Source organism: Sciurus carolinensis, chromosome X (genome assembly GCF_902686445.1).
Source record: "Sciurus carolinensis chromosome X, mSciCar1.2, whole genome shotgun sequence".
NCBI lineage: Eukaryota > Metazoa > Chordata > Mammalia > Rodentia > Sciuridae > Sciurus > Sciurus carolinensis.
Window position 1 is genome coordinate 84,834,580 of NC_062232.1, and position 12,080 is coordinate 84,846,659.

General features: G+C 37.6%; 1 protein-coding gene across 2 annotated transcripts; it reads left to right on the forward strand.

Moving 5' to 3' along the window:
* The first annotated feature begins 6,571 nt into the window (after window positions 1-6,571).
* Tceal7 (transcription elongation factor A like 7) lies at window positions 6,572-8,691 on the forward strand. Of its 2 annotated transcripts, none has more exons than XM_047536770.1 (3): window positions 6,572-6,698; window positions 7,344-7,414; window positions 7,769-8,691. In XM_047536770.1, exons 1-3 carry the CDS (start codon window positions 6,673-6,675, stop codon window positions 8,083-8,085), a joined length of 414 nt encoding a protein of 137 aa, XP_047392726.1. In that variant the 5' UTR covers window positions 6,572-6,672; the 3' UTR covers window positions 8,086-8,691. The 2 variants fall into 2 exon arrangements, with proteins under 2 accessions (XP_047392726.1, XP_047392727.1); XM_047536771.1 differs by lacking the exon at window positions 6,572-6,698 and adding an exon at window positions 7,203-7,243.
* The last annotated feature ends 3,389 nt before the right edge of the window (window positions 8,692-12,080 follow it).

The following is a 12,080-nucleotide window of genomic DNA, read 5'->3' on the forward strand; positions in this document are numbered from 1 at the left end:
CCAATTCTTAATCTATTTTATTCCCACCCACTTCTTTCGTACCATATTTTGAATAAAATTCCAAAAAGCATATAATTTCATGTGTTAATAAATCAGTATGTATCTAAAAGATAAGGCCTTTTAAAACTTAACTATGATATTATTTACACCTAAAACAATAACTTTTTATATCCAATATCTATTCAACATTCAAATTTTCATTTATCTCATAAATATCATGGTTTGTTATTTACCTTTGTTTGAATGCAGATTCAATAACATACACATTACCTTTGATATACATCTTAGAACTCTTAATCCATGCTGCTTCTTCATTAATTTATTTTTTTCATTCATCTTTTTAAAATGTATTTTTATTATGGTAAAACAAATGCAATTTTAACAAATTTTTGGTGTACAGTTCAGTAGCATGATCGACATTCACATTGTTGTGTAACCATCACTACCATCCATCACCAGAATTTCTCATATTCCTAAACCAATGGTCTGTATTCATTAAATAATAATCCCTCATTTCTTGTTTCCTTTAGCCTCCAGCAATCACTATTCTACCATCTGTTTCTATGAATTTGACTTCCCTAGGTTACTAGTAGAAATACATAATATCTGTACTTTTATGTTTGTCTTAGCATAATGTCTTCAAGGTTTCTCTATATTGTAACATGTATCAGCATTTAATTCCTTTTTTTTTTTTTTTTTTTTTTTAGAACCAGAGATTGAACCCAGGGCACTTAGCCACCAAGCCATATCCTCAGTCCTTTTTTATTTATTTTTTTATTTTGAGACAGGATCTTGCTAAATTGCTTAGGGCCTTGCTAAATTGCTGAGGCTGACTTTGAACTTGTGATCCTCCTGCCTCAACCTCCCGAGCTGCTGAGATTACAGGCATGTGCACACCCGACCCTATGCCTTTATATTTAAAGTCTTTTTCTCATAGAAAATACATAAGTGTTTTAGCATTTTTATTCCATCTGTCGACCACTTTGTTTTACTCAGGGTTACAAAGAGAGGAATAAAAAGGGATTTATTAGGTTAACTGGCTCACTTGATTATGGAGACTGAGAAGTCCCACAATAGGTTGTCTGCAAGCTGAAGAATCAGGAAAGCTGGTAGCATGACTTAGTAAAAATTCCAAGAACTCAGAACCAAGGAAGCAGACGATATGATTTTCAGTCTGCAACTAATGACACAAGAGACCAGGGGGACACTGACTATAGTCATGCAATCCAAAGACCAGAGAATCTGGAGTTCTGATGTACAAGGGCAAGAGAAAAAGGTCATCTGGCTGCAAGAAAGATAGTGTGAAAATATGCCTTTTTTTCCCCACCTGAACCTTCAACTGATTGGATGGTGCCCCCTTGCAGTGAGTGAGGATCTTCACCCCTCAGTTCACTAACTCACATACCAATCTTCAGTGGAAATACCTTCACAGACACACCTGGGATAGTCGAACCGAACAGTCTAATCAAAAGCAAAAATACCTGGGTTTCCATTTTAGCATGTGAGGTGGGCTCAGAGCCTACTGAAGCATTAATAATAAATAATGTTTTGTCAGCTGCCTTATTATGCCTTAATTCAATCTAGTTGACACCCCAAATCAACCATCACACATACTTTTTTACTTTGTATACTTACACAATGTTTGATGTAATTATTAATATAATTGGATTTAAACTCAATATCTTGATATTTTATTTTATATGTCTCATCTTTCCATTGTTCATTTTTACCCTCTTTCCATTGTTCATTTTTACCCTCTTTTAAATATTAATTAAAATATGAGGAGCTAGATGTCAGCAAGATGGAAGAACAGGATTTTCCAGTGCTCCCCCAACCCCCAAGAAACATCAACTTGAACAGCAATCAATACACAAAACTACCTTTGCAAGAGCTAAGAAAACCAGGTGAGATTATAACAATTGGTTGTAGCACAGAAATAAGAAAAGACATATTGAAAATTACAGAAGGGACAATTTTACATTACCTGCATCATCCTCCCCCTGCCAACTCCAGAATAGAGAGCCCAGAAATGAATCCATGAATTTAAGGTCAATTGATTTTCAAGAAAGGGTCAAGAACGCACACTGAGGAAAGGGCAGTCACTTCAATAGATGGAGTTGGGAAAACTATATATGCATATGCAGAAGAATTGGACCCTTATATCATACAGAACTGTCAATTCAAAATGGATTAAAGACTGAAACATAAGACCTGACTCTATAAAGCTTCTAGAATAAAACATAGTAGAAAAACTCCATGCATGGTCTGGGCAATGATTTTTTTAGATTTCAAACCCAAAGTACGAGAAACCAAAATCAAAATGGACAAACAGGTTTGCATATAATTAAAAAGTTTCTGCATGGCAAAGGAAACAATCAGCTGAGTTAAGAGACTACCTAAAGAATGGGAGAAAGTATTTGCAAACCATAATCTGATATGGAGTTAATATTCAAAATATATAAATAAATGATCCACTATCAAGAAAGAAAATAATCCAATTAAAAAATAAAGAACCTGAATAGTCATTTTTCAAAAGAAGACACACAAATTGCCTACTGGTATCTGAAAAAATGCTTAACATTGCTAATCATCAGAGATACGGTAATTAAGCTACAATAAGATACCACTTCACCCCAGTAAGAATGGTTATTATCAAAAAGGCTAAAGATAACAAATAATGACAAAGATATAAAGAAAAGGGAAACCTTGCACACTGCTGGGACTGTAAATTAGTACAGCTATTATAGATAACAGTGTGGGAGTTTCTTAGTAATTAGGAGAGCCAACACATGACCCAGCAATCCCACTATAGGGTATGTAACCAAAGGAACTTAAATCAGCATTTCAAAGAGATAGCTAAACTCCCATGTTCATTGCAGTATCACTTGAAATAACCAAGATATTGAATAAACCTGAGCATCCAACAACAAATGTATTGATAAAGAAACTATGGTAATATATACACAAGGAATATTATTCAGACTTAGAAAAAAAGAAAATTCTATCATTTGTGACAACATGGAATCACCTGGAAGAAATTATGTGAAGTTAAATAAAGCAGGCAGACTTTTACCACATGATCTTTCTTATATATGTAATCTACAAAAGTGGAACTCATAGAATCAGAGAAGAGAATGATGGTTATTCCCTGGAGATGAAGGGTGGGGGAATATTGGTCAAAAGATACAACAATTCAATTAGAAAGAAGGAATAGATTCAAGTGATCTATTGTATAACATGGCAACAAAAGTTTAAAATATTCTCAAAAATTGCTGAGTAGATATTAGTGTTCTTACTTCAATAAAATTATGAGTTAATACATATGTTCATTAACTTGATTGAGCCATTCTACAATGCACACATATTTTAAAATCATGTTGTCCATAATAAATACAACTTTTATTTATTGTGAGAAATAGAAAGTTCAATGGTCCATTTTCAAAATATAGTATTTAGTCTTAATTGGGGTGTACAATACAATCATAGCCATTTTGAGATCCAGTTGTAGCCATTTTAACTATAGCCCTTCTATTTGCCCTCCCCAATTTTAAAACTAGTCTATTGCATAGATTGTAACCTCAGGCTGCTCTTATCAGAGCAAGAGGCAGTACTGTGTTAGGGATAAAAACAGGCAAACTGGTCACCCAAGTGAGATTGCTTGCTGGGTTTTCCCTGGAAGCACACCCTTCAGCAGAAGTAATGTTTGCCTTGCTGAGCTACTTTCTGAGCATGTGTTTGATTCCTTGGGGGTACCCCCAGTATTTTTAACATAGTCAATTAAAATAATTAATTCATGTAAAAGAAAATCATGTTTCCACTTATTCTGTGACTATAGGCAAACTACTTAACTTCTGTACTCCTTAGTTTCATAATAATAGCATTATGAATATCAATGAATATTAATTTAGTCAATATTTGTAAAATACTTTATTTATTTTAATTTATTTTTTTGGTACCATAAATTGGACCCAGGGATGCTTAACACCTGAGCCACATCCCCAGCCCTTTTTTATTTTATTTTGAAACTAGGTATTGCTAAGTTGCTTAGGGCCTCACTAAATTGCTAAAGCTGGCTTTGAATTTACAATCCTCCTGCCTCAGCCTCCGAAACTGCTAGGATTACAGGTGTGCATGCACAACCACACCCAGCATATGTAAAGTACTTTAGAGTTCCTGCAACATAAGAAACATAGAGTGTTAGATATTATTGATACTCTTCTTGTTATTATAATGACAACACTGAACTCTCTAAAAAGTCAACAGCTCCTACAATTCTTTATCTCTTACTCCAACATGTCTCCTTTCATAAACTTGGGGAAGAGAAGGCCAGAATAATTGTTCTGTAAATTAGAACCTGCTTAGATGCCTTTCGTTACATTCTTATGAGGTTATCTTACCCCAATTATTGGAGGATTTGGCGGGTAAGTAATAATACCTCTTGTCCTTACCTAAGTCCCATCAGCCACTACAAGGGAAACAAGTCAAATGTAACTCAATATTACATTTTTTTGGTTTTGCTTTTTTGTTTGTTTTTTGGTACCAGGGATTGAACCCAGGGGTGCTTAAACACAAAGCCATATCCCCAGCTCTTTTGATTTCTTATTTGGAGACAAATTTTGGCCTTGAATTTGTGATCCTCTTTATCCTCAGCATCCCAAGCCTCTGGGATTACAGGAATGTGCCATTGCACCCTGCTCAGTGTGTCATTTTGCTTACATTCCCATGCATTTTCATACCTGAACTTTTATGTATAAGCTGAAAGGTACTCTGTGAAATGCCTAGATCAACTAGAGTCTCCTATCTAATAAGACTGTTGGAAAATGAAGTAAAATAACACAGGATGTTGCTATGATTGTAACTATTAGAATCATTTTGTTGGAAGGTGGTAAGACATAAGGCAAAGAGACGAGTAAATGTTGTTGTATTAGTCCATGAGTTGATGACCATCTTCGTTAAATAGAGGTAGTTAAGGCAGAGTAGGAAATCGAAGAATTCCCCTGATCCCTGTGTGGTAATCAATGGGCATTGGTCACTTATTGAATTAGTTGGTACTCATAAATCTTGTACTAAATGTTTTATATAAAGTATGTCATTTAGTCTGGACAACTCTGTGAAATATTTAAAATTATTAGTCTTATTTTGGAAATAATGCAAGAAGTTTCAGTATCCAAGTTTTAAATACAACATGTAAGTAAAACAATTAATTCAAACTAGGATCTGTCCATTGCCATGCTTTTTATTAAAAAGGAAATTTTTTGGCATCTGTATATTTCCAGTCATTTATTACTGAATCTAACTATCCGAACAAAAGAGCTTCACAGAGGATTCTGGAATTTTCACTCTATCAATGAATCTTGCCTCTATCACAATTAATCATTCCTTAATAATTAGGAAAACAATGGGGCACAGTGACACACGCCTGTAATCCCAGCAGCACAGGAGGCTGAGGCAGGAGGATCATGAGTTCAAAGTCAGCCTCAGCAAAAGTGAGGCGCTAAGCAACTCAGTGAGACCCTGTCTCTAAATAAAATATAAAATAGGGCTGGGGATGTGGCTCAGTGGTTGAGTGCCCCTGATTTCAATCCCCTGTACCTAATATAAATAGATATATATTGAGTGCAGCTGAGTTAGTTCAATCCCCTGTTCCTAATATAAATACAGATAGATAGATAGATAGATAGATAGATAGATAGATAGATAAAAATTATGGAAACAATGCTTCACTCTTTTTATGATCTCTTTCTAACTACTAAACTAAACAGAAGGGCATGGTACAACTGGGAGCTAGAGGGCATGACACTGATATCAAACTAACAAATATTTATGATTGGATTTTGAGATCTGAAAATCTACAGGCAGGGTACTTTGGGATTGTGACCTCAGTGATTCACTTAAGAGAAGGACTTCACATGCCCACTCCAGCTGCCTGTACATTTTAAACTTCCAAAGATGTTTTGGCCTGAAGGGTCTATATTTATATTATGACTTCAGTAGCAGAAACAGGTGCCTGAGTCTTTATCTTCCTATCTTGAATCTTTTTTTCTGAATGTACATATATTTATCATATTTATGATTATGAAAATCATGTTAAATTTATGGAAAAACTGAAAAATATTAGAAAATTATCAGAACAATACTTTTAAAAATCTTACAATCCCAGTCATTATTATTACCTTTTATCCTAACTCACTCCATCCTTCCTCTTTGGTTTCAATGATTGAACTGCAAGGGAAATGGCAGTTATTAGTGGCTGGAGAGAGGGTGAGTAGAAGATAGACTATACTACTTTTTTTGTAACCTACAAAAGAATAAGTAATTCTCTCTCCCAACACAAGCACTAAAAAGTAACAATGGTTAATACAACTATGGGAAGATGCAGCCCCTCCCTGGTAACCAGAGAAAGGCAAATTCCAACCACAAGGAGAAGGGGCCACTTTTGACCTCTGAAATTAGCAAAGTCAAAATTGAGTGACAGGGCCTGGTGTGGCGGGGGTGGGAGGTTGATAGACCGGTCCACTTCTGCAGCACTGCTGGTGGGAGGGGGAGGTGGGAGCCGGAGTTGGAGGATGACATAATCCTCACGTGATCAGAAGCTGACATGAACCCAAGTCCTTATATTCCCGGGCTTCTTTCTCCTCTGGGTACCAGCTCCTTACTGCCCTACAGACTTGCATGCTTGTGGCCAAGGAAAGAAAGAGGTAAATTCCTTACATCCCAGCAGATTGGTGGGAAGCCACCGCTGGGACCCCTGGGGCGGTAGTGGCTGAATCTATTAACATTAATATGCCCGGACTTGCCCTCCCCAAATCCCTGCAAATTGATGGGAGATAATTGCATGTTTTGAAGTGGGAACCAAGGAATAGGTGGAAGTCTCTTGAGCGGCACGCAGAGATTTAGTGATAGTTTAGAAAGAAAACTCAGTTTCTCTCATACTGGAAAGCTTTCTCTTTCTGTTTCTCCTTGTCTTTCCCCAATTTGTGGAGAAAATGGTAGACCTGGAGTGTGGGTTGGTGGGTGGAGAAAGATTGCAATTGTGGTTTGGGGACAAGAGAAATTTAGAGATAATTTGAAAACAGTTTGCCTCACTCAACGTTGGCCTGCGGTGGAGAGGGGCGGGGCGGGGGATGGGCGATGGTCAGCCTTACGGGTCTGAGGGTGAGGGGTGGGTGCAGGCACAGAATTCCTGGAGGAAGAGATGGGCACCGGAAGGGAACCGGATGGTAGAAAATTTGGAGGGACGACGGTGATGAGAATTCTGGATCAAGATAATGTGTCTCTTGTCTCTGGGGCTGGTTGATTCACAAATAATTCCCTCTTCCCCGCCTCCTTCCTTTTGTTTGCAGGTCCAAAAGCCTGTGTTCACAGACACCTCCAGGCAAGAAAAAGAGCAGCAAACTACCCCACAACTGCACAGGTCAGTGCGAGGAAGTTACTTAGACTGACATTTCAGAGGGTAGAAGTTGGGAATGGCAAAAGCTGGGTAAATTTGGCACTTCACAGTCCACCTCCAGGTCTGTCCTCCTTCTCCCGCCCACGGGAGAGGCCATTAGCCTTTTCTGCTGGATAAATGGTGGGTTCCAGGAAGGGAGGGGAAAGAGGAGGACTTGAGAGAGGGGAGAGAGCTGAGATGTTTCCAACTTAAGGAGACTGGACCTGTGGGGCCATTGTGGGAGATCAGGCTAGTGTCTTGCCTCAAAGAGAAACTGATCGTCCTGATGCAAAAGTAAAAAAAAACAATCATCTCTACATTTTTCTCCTTGGACTTAAGCTGGAAACAACATCATGCAAAAACCCTGCAAAGAAAATGAAGGAAAGCCCAAGTGCAGCATGCCAAAGAGGGAGGAAGAACGTCCCTATGGAGAATTTGAACGCCAGCAAACCGAAGGGAATTTTAGACAGAGGCTGCTTCAGTCTCTCGAAGAATTTAAAGAGGACATAGACTATAGGCATTTTAAGGACGAAGAAATGACAAGAGAGGGAGATGAGATGGAAAGGTGCTTAGAAGAGATAAGGGGTCTGAGAAAAAAATTTAGGGCTCTGCATTCTAACCATAGGCATTCTCGGGACCGTCCATATCCTATTTAAGGCACTTCCGCCTGAAAGCATTTACTTTCTGTTATTAATATTGCCAATGATTTCTTTTATCTGTATTTTCTTGCTTAATATTTGCTTTTATTTTACTTCAATCCCTCAGTGTTGATTAGATTTACATATGATTCTTGTCAACATCTCATCTTTTGACCCCATCACACTCTTTAATAAGGGGGCTCACTCATTTACATGGGAAGATGCTCATTATATATTGTAAACACACTACAGAGCAATATATATATGTATATATATATCTTATATGTACATTTATATATGACAAAATGCAAAGCAAAATGTCTGAATTATTGTATACCAAAGGTAAACAGTGGATCTGTGTAATTTGTATTTTCTTTTCTTTTTTTTACCTATCTCCATCTTCTCGTTTTCCAAGAAAATGAATATGTTGAGTGTGTGTGTGTGTGTGTGTGTGTGTTACTTGTGATACACCTAAAAAGAAAACTAAAATAGACAAAATAAAAGACCTTTTGGAGGGCAGAGAAACACTAAATAAATCCCATAATAGAAGTATATAATAAATGTAAATTTCAAATTGCCTTTGGATTTCTTTGCCAGAGAAATAAAACTGGCAATCATTACAGATACAGTTGCTTAAGACTCAGTCTTTTCATGGGGAAAATATTTGCCTCACAGGGACACTGTGGGGCAATGATCCAGTAACTCTGAGCAGTGCTTGATGAGACCTTGTTCCACCTATGCTACAGAACCCCAATTATTTGAGGGAGGGCCTGGCCTGACTCAACCTGTGCTCAGGAACAAGTCCAGTAGGCAGATGTGGGGGCTTCGTGCTAGTCCTCAGCCATCGAGCCTCACGCCTGTCTTCCCCCCACCCTGGGTCCCACTATGCATAGTGGCCATGGCTGCTGCTCCTGCTGGGTCCTTTGCCCTGTCTGGCCCCCTCCACTGCTGGTACACTGAGGCCTTGAGTGGCAAAACCCCACTGAGTTTCCAGGAGTCCTCTGTGTTGAACTCCACTGTCTTCTTCACCCTCTCTCTGCTTTATACTGATGCTTACGATAAGTGGGACTGCTCTAGGGTTGCTGGGGCTGCAATCAATGTCTTGCACAGTGCCCAGCCAAACAGCCACTTCTGCTGTCAATCACAGGATCCTTTGTGTCCATAGGAGTCTGATGTGATGCATCCATTTGGGATACAAGTTTGAGTGAAAGGTGTCATGCTGTCATCAGAGTTGCTGCTTTTAAGGCCAAGGAGTAAGGTTTTGTCCTCTTGTGAGATGATCTCTCCCTGAGCTCTCCTGACAGGCCTGCCTTACTAGTTCAGGAGAATCTTGGGAAACATAAAAACTGCACAAAGTGATGCAGTGAACAGATCTCAGAGAACAGATCTAAGGTAAAAGTTCCCTGCTTTCTACCCCAACCTCTCTTGAAACATGTAAAAATGTTTTGTAAGACTAGTATATATAAAATATAATATATATTTTAGCCTTACAAATTACATATATACATGTTTATGTATGTAATTATACATTTAAGACTAATTTCCCAGCTGAACATTTTGCATTTAATATTAAAGACTATGTCTTTTTTTTTTTCCATCCATTAATGCAGTCATTAACACGTAGGGTTTTTTTTTTGGTCTTGTTTTGTTTCCATTTTGGTACTGGGGATCAAACCCAGGGTCATGCAGTTGGTATGTAATAAATGTTTGTTTAGTTAGAATTTTACTGCCCACTTTTACTTAGTATTTATATTATTATTATTATTAGTTGCCTCTGGGGATTGAACCCAAAGGCACTTAACTACTGAGCCACATCCCCAGCCTTTTTTATATTTTCTTTTTGAGACAGGGTCTTGCTAAATTGCTGAGGCTGTCTTTGAATCACAATCTACCGGCCTTCACCTCCCAAGCCACTGGGATTACAGGCCTATGCCACCGTGCCCAGCCCACTTTTACTTCTGATTACATAAAATTGACAACAAATCTACTTTTCTAGAAGCTATAACTTACATTGTCAAAAGGAATCCAGCAGAAAAGGGAATTTTCCCATATTCAGTGTATGAAACTATTGTAATATTTTATAACTGTTATGTCTCATAAGCAATCTCCTTACATCATAATCATCTAGAGTGCTTATTAGAAATGCAAAATACTGACACATCTCTCCCCACACACAGACATACTCTTAAATACATTGATTCAGAATCTGTGCGTTTGGTGCCAGAATTTTCATTGTGGTGTTCTGATGAAATTACTGCATCCACTCCTGCCTTATAAAACTTCAATATAGACTCTGTTTCAGCTAAACTCTGCAGAGAGAATCTCCTGATCATCAAAGACACTGCTGGTTTATAATTCATATTTAGTGACACTTACCAGTCAAAACTGTGTTCATCATAGATTGAAAACTCTAGAAAATATGTAAATAGAGTATCTACCAAATCAGGCTTGCTAGGAGGTAATAGTCAAATAAATAATTAAATGGTAAGGTATTATCTGCCTATCCAGAGAGGGTTATTGGCTCTCTTGCCTGGCTCTGCACAATTGATTATCCAGGTATCAAGCCTGCATTCCTCTCCTTGTCATATACTCCAGATGGCACACATGGTTTCCATGGTTATTTCAGGGAGAGTAAAAGGATCACTTAGAATTGTTTGCAAGTCTTTAAGTGTCTTATATTGCATTTTATGGCCCCAAAATATATGCAAGGGAGGCTGGGAAATATAACAGAGCACATTCTTTTTGACCAAGACATCTTACTTTGAGGAATCTAGAAATGAAAGAATGTACACGAGCATATTCATTGCTGGTAGCATTGCTCTTTTTGGGAGTGGGGTACTGGAGATTGAACTCAGGGTCACTCAACCAGTGAGCCACATTCCCAGTCGTATGTTGTATTTTATTTAGAGCAGGGTCTCATTGAGTTGCTTAGCGCTTCACTGTTGCTGAGGCTGGCAATGAACTCACCATCCTCCTGTCTCAGCCTCCCGAGCTGCTGGAATTACAGGCGTGTGCCACCGAGCCCAGCACAGGTAGGATTGCTTTTAAGGAAAAAATAAAGAAATGACTTCATTTAAGTTAATAGGGACTTGGTTGAATAACTTAAGGCACATTCATACTATATCAAGATTAATTTCCATCTGTACTTACTGAACTCTAACAAGACTTTGAAAAAGTCTAAATTGAAATAAGGGATAGAAGTTATGAAATTCAAAATCATATGAAGAAACAAAGGACAAAGATAATGATAACCTCATTGGTAACCATAAAAACAAGTAATATTGCATATATGATTATAACTCGTCTTTATTCCCCTATATGACTTAAAAGACAAATGCATAAAAAATAATTATAAAGCTATGTTATCATATACATTTGGTATTAACATATTAGCTGTGAAAATAATAGCATAAAGGGGGATCAAGCTATAATAGAGTTCTTTTACTGAAAACAAATTGTTACAATTAAATAAACATATTGTTACAAAATGAAGATATGAATTTTGTTCCGTGTGGGAACCAATAAAATAAACTAAAACAATATGGAAAAAGAAATGAGAACAGGTCAAGAACAGTGGTGCATACCTGTAATTCCAACAGCTGGGGACACTGAGGCTGAAGGATCTTGAGTTCAGGGTCACCCTCAGCAACTTAGTGAGACCATAAGCAACTCAACAAGACCTGGTCTCTAAATAAAATACAAAAAACCGCTGGAGATGTCGCTCAGTGGTTAAGAACCCCTGGGTTCAATCTCTGATACAAAAAGAAAGAAATGAGAACAGAATTGAAAGAGTACAGAAGATAATAAATCAATTACCCACAATAATGGCAGCAATGGGGGAATTGAGGAACAAAAATTATAAATATGTAGAAAACAAATAGCAAAATGGCAGATGTAAGTTCTTCCCTATCAGTAATTAATAAATGTAATTCATTAGTGTTTAAGGATACCCCAAGTTTGATTTAATTAGGTATGGTAATACACACAGACACAGAAATGACTATCATGAAACA